General features: G+C 44.7%; 1 protein-coding gene across 1 annotated transcript in view; it reads left to right on the top strand.

Moving 5' to 3' along the window:
- Positions 1-8838: 8838 nt before the first annotated feature.
- The window catches only part of LOC104411464 (proline-rich protein 5), a gene marked incomplete at its 3' end in the record, with an annotated part of 25720 nt that continues 21953 nt past the window's right edge, over positions 8839-12605 (top strand). The window contains exon 1 of the mRNA XM_010021885.1: positions 8839-9100. Coding sequence (XP_010020187.1) covers positions 8970-9100 — 131 coding nt within the window. The remainder of the gene's footprint in view (positions 9101-12605) is intronic.

The following is a 12605-nucleotide window of genomic DNA, read 5'->3' as shown; positions in this document are numbered from 1 at the left end:
GCGGCAGTGACACCGCTTCCTTGGCAGCTTCTCCGTAACGTCCGTCCCGCCCGAAGGAGGCGTAACAAGTCGTGAGGGCCTCTGCCAGAAAGTTAAAATCTGGTTAAAAGCAACGCGGCTGGGAGCACGCCTTCACTGTGGTGCATTTTTGTGTGTGTGTTTCACATAGCTGTTTTCAAGGCTTCCTCCCCACGCACCTTGAGGGGTGCATCTGAGCAGGACACCCAAGCCCAACACAGCCTGGCCACCCTCCTGGTATCCTCGTCAGATCAAGTCTTCAGCCCCTCAGGTATCTTCAAGGTGAAATCTGGCATGTGGCTCAGATGGGCTTGAAATAAATAAATAATTACCAAAACCAGCTGGCTGACACAAACAGGTTTGTCAGGTGAGCAAAGGCTGCAATTTCTCTGTGAGGCTGAGCTTTGTCCATCCTCCTGTGATCCTCCCCTCAGCGGTCACCCGTTCTTACCGTGAGAGCATCAAGTTGGTGAAGTTTGATACCAACCTATTCATAAAGACTAAAGAATCTTAAAAGGACATGAGACAGAGATTTGAGCACGGAGTTCAGCACAGTCCAAGCTTCCCTGCTTACAAGAGGTTTGATATTAACAGTGTTTCCCAAATAGCGTATGCTCTTCAGGGAGTGATTCAAGCAAGTGCTGGCTGCAAGCCTGGGTCTAGCTGGCCTATGGCTTTCTCTATGAAGGAGCCATGTATCCTAGAAGCAGGGCCCAGGACTTTTGGTACCAAGATCCCAGTGGTCCGGCAGAGCATCTGTGAGCCTTGCCTGAGATAAGCCCTTCAACCTTTCAGCTCTGGCGTGGGGGAGCTCAGTCTGCATGGGTTTCAGACTGCTGGCCCAAGAGCAGCAAACCTGAAAGATCATGATGGCTCGTGGCTCTCAATACCATGAAGCCTAAAACTGAAACCTTTATTGTCCCAGCAGTTTTCTGAGGATGGGTGTGGAGGAATTTTAGTTTTCCATACATGTAGAGTTTGCATTATTTTACAATATAGCATGAGTCTGGAGAACAGATCATTTGAAATGACTAAAGGAAAGCATGATGAATAAGAAGGCTGGAGCAGCAGGCCTCATCAGGAAAGGGAGACAGGAAAGATACCACAAAGCTGCTGAAGATGCATAAACCTTCTGAATGACATCTCTGTTCTTTCACCATATCCCTCAGTAGCTTGAGGAGGCTGTTGTTTATGCTGACTTAGATAGAGAGGAGTACCTCCACTAGTTATCTAGTTGTTGCTACCTTGTGGGGGAAAGAAAGTGTTTTCTGGAAGGAAATGTAATGGAATTTGCCTGACCTCCTTGATAATGAGGCATTCCTTCCAGGTGATAACTCAAGTGGTGATGTCATATTGATGTCTGATTGCAGATTTAGACTGGCTAATGAGCTGGAGTGAGAGTGAAGGTTTTTTCAAACCTTGCTGTGGAGTCTAAAAAATTCCAGCACTCTGCCCTTTTAGATAAGTTATTTCCCAGAGCATCCTGAGAAAACACTGGCATGGTACATACTGAGAAGTCATAGCACTGGACCTGCTGACCTGGTGAAATGAAGATTGAAAGGTACAAGTGTAAAATAATTTGTGTGATGAAGTCTTTTCTTATCCTTGCTGTTTCCACTGCCTGGTATCTCAGTCTGCAGGGAGTGTCTCAGCATGTGTATATGAAAAGATGGCAAAAGGTCCCCACTTTTTAAGTCCCTAATGAAAGTTCCACCATGCTGAACACTACAGAGTCCAACTACACCGTTAGATGTTGCAATTTTGGATTATCTTTAAAATCTCTCTGGCAGTTTTTCCATTCAGAAAATTACCCTTGTGATATAAAGGGAGAATGATAAGTTTTCTGACAGAATCCATTTGCAGTGAAGGCCAGGCTTTTGTGACTTTACAGGACTACAGGATTTGTGCCAGAGAGCTCTAGTATCATTCGAAGTAACAGCAGCATAATATCACCAGAGTCAAGGACCCCCAAAATTTGCAGACCTGTCCTTTGCATTGCATTTTTCATTACTGAAGTGACCTCCCCGACTTATAGAGAGCAGGTGGCAGTAATCTCAAGATATGGTTCATGTTTCCAGCCGTGCTCACATTCTTAAAGAGAATATCACACAAGTCATATACTGGGTTTGAGAGTAAAGCCAAGATGTCACTCGTAACTAACAGCTGGCCACCAGTGCAGTCTATTAGAAACTCAAGCTAGTTACCAAAGTGGGTTCTTTATCTTGGTGACCTTCCAAGGTAATCAGAGCCTTCTTGGAAGACCTTGATTCAGAAATGTTTGGAGGTAAGAAAAATAGCATTGCGCAAAACACAATTGTGATCTTCCAGGGTTCACAGATTTGGAAGGTGCTGTACCATGTATAACTGTAGAAGACAGCACTGAGATACTGTAGCTGCTGCGTCAAGGTCATGGTGTACTGGGATCCAATTAAAATTATGCAAGATAGGCAATTTAGGAAAGAATTCACATAGAGCTCAGGAAGGAAAAAAATGTTGCATGTGTTATGAGCTCAGTTACTTTGTAAGATTAATTTTCTACTATCTCATGATCTTGCAATAAGAGCACAAAGCATTTTAAACATTTGATTTGCTTATTGATCAGAGCTGTTAAGACCTTACTTTCTAAATCACAGTTACAGGTCTGACTCCCATTTAGCACCAAAGCTGTGGGCTTTCCTTGGAGTATATGCTCGTTGCAGTGGGTTGTGAATTCAGTGAGTGGCCAACAGTGAAACCTGCAACAGGCATGTCTGATGCTCAGAAACCTACCTCCTTCCCTGGAGGTGATGGGAATGGAGGGTGGTAATGCTGCAGGTCATGTAACTGAGACCATTGATCCTCTCCTCCTCCAGCATAACCATCGCGCTTATTCAGATCACTGCTCTGTCTTTAATTCCCAGAACCTGTAAAGAGGTAGTGAGGAATGATACTGCAAGCTAGGGGAATTGCCAGTTGATGGAAAGCTTGAGGTTTTGGATGGGGGTGTAACAGGCCTATTCCTATCCTAATTCTCTCCTAATTTCAAGGGCAAAAGATTTAGCTGTATACTGTATTTTAAAAACTGCTTATATTGTTATGTTCTGTAGACAAAAACCTGCTGCTCACAAAGGGGACAGGATTTCATGGGCATTTTGAGCAAAGGTTTCCTTACAGGTATTGCTAGATTTATGACCTGCATTAGATTAGGCTGGTGACTGGGGAGTTATTCTGAGCTCAGGGGCTTGTTTTGCTAGTTGGAATACAAACACCAAGTAGAAAGGGTAAAGAAGAGCTGAAGAAGAGCTCACAGTCCAAACAGGCAAGACAAAGACTTGATTCCCTTAGAGCCAGCTGAAGAGTGGTTTGCAAACACTGCTTGCACCAGCATTTTGATCTCCTTTTTCTTTTTCCTTTCCCTTTCCTTTATATTTAAAAACTTTGCCTGAGGAAGAATTACTGACCAAGAAAAATAAAAAAGGAAGAGCAAGCAGAAGAGCAAAGGGCAATGGAGAAGCAGGAGAGAAGACTGAGAATCTCGAACAGCCAGTGAATAGATAGGAAGTGTCATCCAGCAAAAAACTGTAAAAGAAACTAGACACGGATGGTTGCTGCAGACTGGATGGTTCTTTTGCTCAGATGATGGTTTCTCTTTCTGCTGAGAAAGGCTCCTAGGCATATTCATGCCGCTCTGCCTCTCTTCTAGTAGTAAAGCGGTAGTCAAAGAACTCTTTTTAGGTGCCACCTTCTGCTTGCTTAGGAAGGAGATACCATCTTGAGCATTTTGTCTTTTTGACATTATAAAAGACAAACCCCAAGTAAGAGTCCTACATGCAGTTGAAGGAGCAGAAAGCCCAGCTCTGTCTAAAGGGAGGCACTGTTCTCATGCAGACACAGGGTGCAGAGGTACAGGAAGTACACAGGAGGTGTTTCAGAGGTTGGGGAGATGGCATACTAAGCTCATGTCTCCTCCTATAAATTGGTGCTTGGCTGCGGTAAGGGCAGAAGTAAAGCAAAGGAATAGCAAAACCAAGGCTATCCTGAGACCAGCCTCAATAAATGACAGTCAGAAACTGTCCTTGAGAGTGTCTTTATCTCCAGAGGTTGCAGACAGTCAGTGGGATGGAGGGGGAAGGGTGTAAATAGTGCCTGTTTAGTTTCATGCTTTCTTTATTCTCTTTATTCTTTGTTTTCTGATGATAAAGGAGCTCTATGTAGATATTGTAGCAAAGGAATTGGTGAGTCATAAGGTTTGCAACTTCAGTTCCCCCTCTGCTCTTTCTGGTTTTTTCCTGATAGTTGCATCTCTTTCTTCCTTTCTGCCTTGCCCTTCCTCTGCTGGCACAGCAGGACGTGCTGTGCCTTTAAGAAGTGTGGTTTTTCAGAAGACTAATTCCTGAGCTTTGGCATGTGTTGAGGCATGCCCTAAGTTTTGTGGTGTGGTTTATGAAAAACTGAAGTGCATTTGTCTAAGGAGGTTTTTAACTCCTTTCTGCCATAGATACACTTTATTTCTTTGTTCTTTGCTTGCAGAGTGCTCACCATTCAGCATTTCCATAGGGACTTTGCTCTCTTCTCCAAAAGAGGAGGGGAGATAAAGTGAAGTAGCAGGCTTTTTTTCATATTATTCCTTTAATTAAAATTTGTATTTATTGAGTTATTTTTTACACAGCAAAGCTCTAGTGAATAAAGCTGAGATAGCAAATTCTCTGGCTGGTTATATCCTCCCACTGGCACCAATAATGCTGCAGTGTTAACCTGTCATTGCAATAGCAGCGCAGTATAGCCAAAGACACGTTGACCTGCAGCAGTCACAGCAGAGGCAGTTTTATTACAAATTTTATATATTGAATTTCTTAATGTTCCTATTCATGAACATTACTTTTTGCTTCCTTTCCTCTCTTATCACGGTCAAAAAGAAATTCATAAGAAGACAATACGATTGTACTGTCAAAATTAACATAGCATTACATAGATAAAATGTAGGGTGTTGGTTTGTTGTTGTTTTGGTTTTGGTTGGGGTTTTTTTCTTAGCAAATCTCATTCTTTTGAAACCAAGTGTATGCTTGGGGAGGTCTGCCTGGATTTATTTTGACATTTGCTAGGGGCAGCATCATGATCTTTCAACCACAGCTCCCAGCGAGAACATGGCAGACATTACCAGCATACTAGGAGGTAACTACAGAATTACCCTTGGTGATTGTTTTAAAAGCTGTGTTTGGTATGAGGTCCTGGATCTGTATGTTAATGCTTTCTTGTAATAACAGCATAAATCCTCTTGGGCTGTCAGCCTGTTTTCGTGTACCTGTACTTTGGTTTAGGCCTCAAGATAGCAAGTAAGTCCGGGTGAGCAGAATTCCCCTACGTCTCCAGCATCATGGCAGCTCTGGGACTTACATGCAGTCACCCGCAGGATGTGGGCCCCACAGATGAAAGAATGGTGTCTAGTAGAGACAGGCCTGGTTTTATAAGGAGAGATGTTGGAGGGGAAGGAAGGGAGTGGGAGCTAGGGCTGGACGCGCCTTCTGCACTGAGGTGGTTGTGTGGCTTTGATTAAATCACTTAACCTTTGAGCTGCAGGTTTCGAGTGAGCGCAACAGTGGTATTAGCACCGTGTATGGCATGCTGGGATTAAATGAATTAACGTAACAGTACTTTACAGCCTCAGCTCTGTAAATGTGCTGAGTGCAGCTGTTCTATTTAAGAACCTTGTAGTACTCATTATTGAGCCTACGGGAGGGCCCCTGCCAATCCTCTGTGCTCCCCTCCCTCCCAATTAGTTCGGTCAGTGCTCTTATTCCCTCTCCATGACCAATAGTGAGCAATCTCTGCTGCTTAGCCTCTAGATCCTGAAGCAGTGCTGTATTGCGACAACTCTCTTCGTAAGTGGCTACAGAGGAGTGGCTGCACTGCAAGCCCTGGTGAGGAGCTCTGTCTTCTGCATCACCCTGCAGCTGCCCAGTCTCGAGTCCCCAGCTACCCAGTCCCTGCAGCATCCCCTCAGTAGTGTGCTAGAACAGGAGGTAGAGGTCCTGGGATCTCTTGACATCTCTGCCACCTGCTCATGGGGTGGCCTGGGCAAGTCACATCACCTTCCTCTTCTTCACTGTTAACACTGAAGTGTGGATCGTATCTTTTACCTTCATACCCAAGAGCTGCTCCAGCTGAATTAATGAATGCTGTGAAGTCAGGGATGCCTGTGGATGCACAGGACAATGTAAATGTGAAGTATTACTCTGTAATTATGGGTGGAGGTGTAACCCTTATTGAAAATTATTTATCATAACTCAACGTTTGATCAGGTGGAATCATAGGAAGGAAGAAGAAGTGTAGAGAAAGCCTGTTCTCTCTTACCTCAATCTGAAATTTTTCAGGAAGCTGCAATGCTGCCTCTCCCACGTGTTTCATTCATGTGTTGACTCTGAATCTAGTACTGGTTGCTGAGATTGATGGAGTGGCATAAAAATAGTCTGGTTTCTAAAGGTGTAATATTTCAATGTACAGATGGAAAGAGGTCCTTTTTTTTTTTTTTCATCTTTTGGTATTTGACATTTTATGAGGAAGTGAAGTACTGCTTTTTGCAGCATTGTCTGGCATATCCAAGGTTCATGCAGCAGCTCCTTGGGTTCAGTCAAGTAGCTAGTTGAGGATTTTAGGAAAAAAGGCAGATGAAATGTTATTATGTAGCTGCTGACATACTGGCATCATCAGGGTACAGTTCGTAAAGTTTCCAGTGCAGATGAGAGATCAAAGAGTTAAAAATTCCAAGGATTTAATCCAGTATAATATTTTGTGAGGTCTTTCAAATTTGCAGTAAGTGAGAAGCAGAGAAGCAACTGAGCTAGTTGGAAAATGAAACGAGATGGAATTATATTGCCACAGGTTTCTCTAACTAGTTGTTTCACTTAACAGGCTAGATGCACGTTTATCTGAGCCCTCAGCAGAAGCTCAGACCCAGTTGTGCTCCCCTGCTCTCCTGGGCCGTATTATCCTCAGAAATGGAGTGCCCTTCATCTGATTTGAACAAAGCAATGTTCTGCTGTATCTATTTTTGGGCACTGATTTGTATGCTGTAGAAGCCATCTCATTCCTTAGAATACAACCATATACTGTTGTGTTTGTTTTCCTTTTGCTGCTGTGTACATAGTGGATTGTTGTTCATTTGTTTGAAGGATTTAAACATCTGGAAGAGACCGGGGATAGCGATGTCTTTGTACATAGGTTAAATGTGGAGCTGCAGGTCCCTTCCAAAGTGAAACATCTATGTGCCATCTACTGTGATGCTTATTTGTGTACTTGAGGGTTTTGGTGTGGGAAGGACAATCAATATAATGCTAATCCAAGGGGCTGGATAAAACTACTACTGCTGAAACTAGCACAAGGTTAAAATGCATCTAGTTCCTAGGTAGTTCTGCAGCTGGTTCCCATAGACGTAATACCAATTATAAATTTTGGAAGTAAATTTTTATATGCAGTAAGCTTAGGTGGGTTTGGGTGAGTAGTAAGAGGAACCAGTTTTCACTAAGATGTGTCAGTAAATGATGCACATAGGGCAGATCTCGCTGTGAGAAACTCATTCTCCTGTAGTGTCAGCTTTGCCATATTATTTGAACAGAAACAAATCCAGTTATAGCCTGAGTCTAGAAAATAGGTGATCAGAGATCAAAACAGTAAGTAGAAAGTGGGGGAAGAAAAGAAAGTGTAAGTTCTTCTGTATTGCAGCCCCCTTTCCAGTGAGTGCAAGGTTACTCTGCGGGGAGCCCTTGTGGCTTTTACCAGGCGATTTGCAGACCAATGAAGTAGCAACAGAAGAGCAGTTCTTATGCTCTGGCTCAGTCTATTGCAAACAATTTTGCTTCTGAAAAAGCTAATCACTGCTTTGTTGCATTACACCCCAGCAGATGAGCCAGGCAATCCTGAATTTAAAAAAGAACCACAAGTGAGTGACAGCGAGCTAAGCATGGGCTCGAGTCTTGTAGCAGCATATCCTTCAGCTCCAGTGCTGCAGTCAGAGAGAGAAAGATTTTTCCTTTGAAGATAAGACACCTGGGGCTTTTGTAGAAACTGAGTATGCCCCGAGTTGTGCAGCTGTTATCTTGATTTAAAAATAAAAAGGCAGAGAAAGACAAAGCATCTGGCTCTTCTATGCATCACCAAAAATTCCTTAAATGCTAAAACCCAGACCAGCACTTTTCATTCTGTACTTGTGTCGCTTGCGAATACTTCCCATCTTGTGGCTTATGTGACACTTCCAGTGGAAGCAAGCTCCCAGGCGAGCCGTGAGGCTGTGCTGAGTGCGTACGGGAGAGCGGGAGTGTGCCTATGTATATGTATGAGCGAGGGAGCGAGAGCGCGTGTGTGCAGTGTCGTAACGTGGCAGGGCACAGGCAGTTATGAAACTTTCCAATAGTCTCCGTGCGTCAGTATTGGTTGCTTGGGTGTTGGGGTTTTTTTTCCTGTCCGTTGCCCTCCAGTTTCATTTCCGAGTGCAGAGAGAGGGAGGGAGAGGGTGAGAAATGCTCACAGAGCCCCCCACGCTGCTGGAGGAGCTGAGCAGTTCCCACAACAGGTGGAGCACGCCACCACGGCGCTGAGCGAGATTCCCAGGTCATGGTGCCCGGGGACAGGGGGAGGGGAAGCCCTCGCACTTGGGGCAGCTGCAGTTGCAAGGGGCCCCTTCTAAGTGCTGCAGCAGCAGCCAGAAGTTTGACTTTTATTTTTTGAAAGGACTGGAGAAATTATTAACTACAGTTGATGACGTCAGAGTTGATCTGATTAAAGGTTTGTTTTCTTGCTGGCAGAGGTGTGCTCCGTAGAGACTGGTTCTCTCTTCTTTTTTTTTTAAGTTTCTTTTTTGAACAGCAAACGGAGGGAACTGCTCGCACTGCTGCCACTGCTGCTGCTCCAGCTGCGTGTGTGTGTGTGTAAACAGGATGGTGTATCTGTAGCTGCCACGCGCAAACACACATTTGACCATGAGGACTCTTCGCAGGTTGAAGTTCATGAGTTCGCCCAGCCTCAGTGATCTGGGCAAGAGAGAGCAGGCAGCCTTGGATGAGCGGGGGACCCAGCAGCGACGGGCCTGCTCCAACGCTACCTGGAACAGGTAAGGTCTCGCATGATGTGCTGACTCCCTTCCAGCCTCTCCATGATTATTTGGGCTGCCTTGCCCCCAGCTCGGCACGGTTACAGTACGTTGGGCTTCTGCATTCGCATGTTCCACATATCAGAGTTCGCGTATAAGTAAAAGACGGGAGCGGCTTTTCTCCCCCTTGCTGTTAACCTTCGTCTTGAAGGCTGATAGCAGAGAGCCCTTCCTGCAGATGGCTCAGCCTGCTTTTCCTTGTGATGGACAAGGACTTAATTCAAAAGGCCCTGCTACAAATAGTCTTTGTGTCTCTCTAGGTACTCTCATTTGAGGTTGCTTTGGTTTATTTTAGTTATAAAAGATTTAAATATACACAACTGCTAAATTACAATATCTGCATAACTGTATATATTGCTGGTTGTTGATACAGATATGACAAAGTCTACTGAATTTACTCACATTATTACAAATATGTGTGTATGTGCGCACGCAAGCACACACACTTTGGACAGAGAGAAACTGTGTTTATACATTTGAATTTTATTACTGTTTGACAAAAAACTCCCATGCAAACATTTTGTTGTTAATGTCACTTAGCACAGATATTCAGAAAGCATCTTAAAGACCATTTTGGTGATACTCTTAAAGATGAGTCCGAGTAGTTAGGAATTATATTCTTATGTCCTTTTTGAAAATGAAATGTCATCTCCCCTTGGTCACAGCTCGAAAAGTGTCATTCATAATGTTTTCTATTTGTATGGTGGTACAGCTGCAGGAAGAAAACCACCAGTGAACTGTAGACACATTTGATGAAGATATTTCAGTTTTGAGGGGAAAAAAAGAATTATAAAATAATCACCTCTCTGTCCCTCTCACCACTCAATTTGTGGGTTTATGTCTGCATTATGAATTAATTGTTGAATGCAGGCAGCACACCAAGCACTGAAACTGTACTGGTCACAAAAGAGACTTGGTTTCTGTCAAATACCATGCAATTTATATGACCTGGAGATGCACCCAAGGTCTGGATGGAGGTGCTAATTAATGGCTAGACTGGGCCACCTTGGCTTGTGACAGTTGCAACTTCACTTAGTCAGTAGTCCCGTGGGAAGCAGCACTGAGAAGGTATTCCTTAGTGTGAACCAAGGTGACAGAATACAGTCCCCAAAGCCTTTTTGTGATGGTGTGCTGACAGCTTTTGTTGGCGCGGATTAGCATTTCCAGGTCTTGCTTGCAGGAAGGGAGCTGTGGAGGCAGATGCGAATGGAGAGCACGTCAGTTACCGGGTTGCTGGGAGGGGGAAGAACTCCAGGCGGTCAAACCAGAGGGTTTCCCTACGTGAGCTGGAGCAAGAGGTTGTTCCTTTTTACGCAAACAGGACAGGTATAGCTCTGGCCAGACATAGTTGACAGTCAGTAAGCTAGACATCTGCAGGTTTCATCCAAAAGATTAGACAACTGTCCTGTTGCCTCTTCCTGGTATAGGTGTCCACAAGTCATCCTGTCAGTGTTTTGTATGAACTCGGGCCTAACCGCGCTTTCCTGCTGTGCGTTTCTTTTTGCCTGTGCAGGGATTGCTGGGCCATCCCTGCTGTTTGGTGGCACAGGCCTCCAAGACGCCTTGAGAGTCCTGGCAGGGTAGGCTGGTGCTACCTGCAGGGACAAGTGGACATTGTGTACTTAGGCACTAACAGCTGCCTAAAGCTATGGCGAGGACAGCAGATTACAAGCAAGATGCACTGCACAGGCATGGACGAAGGCAAGGCCCTTTATTTCTTATTTAAGAGTGCAAGGCTTTGTCCTGAGTGGAAGAGAGAGTGAGGGTAATTCTTTCCAGCGCAAAAAGACCTGTATCTTCTATTGGTTTTAAGAAACTCAGATATTCTACAGTCTGTAAAACTGGAGCTTATCCTCAGGAAAGCTGGGGCTTAAGCGATGTTGGATTAGTTGTATTAAGAAGTTATCCACTGTAGCTCCTGCCTATCACCAGTGCCTGCCCATCTTGGCACGTGTAACAGGATCTGGTCTTGAGGGGAGTTAGTCTTCAGCTCTCCTGGTGAGACCACAACATCAGTGTTGGAAACTCGGTGTCTACACTTTCATTCACCAGAAATCTTAGGTGGGTTTTGGAAATCTTGGGCTGTGGAAGGTTTTTTATTTTCACCATGCAAAATTAAAGCTTCCCAACAGAGGACTACATACTGTACTTCGGTTTATGGGAACATTTGTTCTTCCAAATTAAAGAATTGCCTGTGCTGTTTCATTCTGTGCAGTATCGAGCGCAAGAGCTTTCTGATCAAGGAAGTCAAGATGCACCAGCAGAGCTCTTCCCTCTCACCAAGCCTGGCTGTTCTATATTTAAATGTCTGCTGGTTTCTTGCTTAATGTTAGCAGCTGTGCCTGGGTGTGGTGCGTGTGTATCTGCTTCTGAAAGAGGCTTTGAACCAAATGCACCAAAACTGATGTGAAGAGAGTTAAAACACAACCCCATGGCAGGCTCTGCCCCACATGAGACTGCCAATCCCTTGCTCAAATGTGAGGTTGAGTGAGGGTGAATGAGGATGCTGCCTCAGCCCTGCTGGGGACTGTGCTGAAATGCAGCGGAGCCACAATTTTGCTGTGGTGGGGTCTTCTCTAAGGTACCAGCTCTGTCACTGTGAGCTTTGAGAAGGATGTGTGGCTCCCCTTCTGCAGCTGGTTTGTGTGTGTCTGCAGTCTAGCTGCCCAGCAGTGTCCTCTCCGCCACCTCTGCTCTGTTCAGACCAGTCTCAGCCCTCAGACTGTTTATAGCAGAGGATGCCTGCTGCTTTCTGACAGCAGGGGAGGGCAGACTGCGGGGGCTTAATCGCAGGGTTCAGTGTGAAGGAAGCACGTAGCACTCAATACTAGCAAGGAAGGTCTCTTCCCCCCTCAATTCCTTTCCTTCACCTCCAAACTAAATTGCTGTAAAACTTCTTGACACTATTAGATCAAAGGGAAATCGGTGCCGAGCTGCTGTCTGCTACTATGCAAATTAGATTTTATATCACAGCTTTTCCTGAGCTTGCTTTCCCACGAACCCCAAAAGATCTGTACAGCAACACACCAGCAGAGCACATTAACTAGCAACCAACAGCAACATAGTGGAACAATACAGTTTCATTACAGCTCACAGAATTTGCATTGGATTAAAATAGCTTAGATTTTTTCACTAGCATTGTCTTCAATTCCTTTTCTCCCCCCGTTTTCTGCTTCAGGCAAAAAATGAGGGCTGAATGCTGACTAAACCAATTGGACTGAGAAACCCAGGGTTTTTAATCTTGAGCTTGCAAGCCAGGGGGGCCCTTCTCAGGACAAATAAAATCCTTCGTGAGGTTTTCATTCTGACAGAGCCTAGCACAGAATGCCTAATCAGGAGCTGATACTGTCTGAGTTGTGCTGTGGAAAGCCTCTAGTCAAAGGCACTTACATCCTCTTTGGTGTAAGAAAGTGGGGAAAATTCATGGAAACATGAAGGAGTAGGAGATAGCAAAGAAAAGATGCCT

Source organism: Nestor notabilis, unplaced genomic scaffold (assembly GCF_000696875.1).
Source record: "Nestor notabilis isolate BGI_N333 unplaced genomic scaffold, ASM69687v1 scaffold14849, whole genome shotgun sequence".
NCBI classification, from domain to species: Eukaryota; Metazoa; Chordata; class Aves; order Psittaciformes; family Psittacidae; genus Nestor; species Nestor notabilis.
The sequence above is the reverse complement of the archived record's forward strand: the minus strand, read 5'-3'. Positions and strand labels throughout refer to the sequence as shown.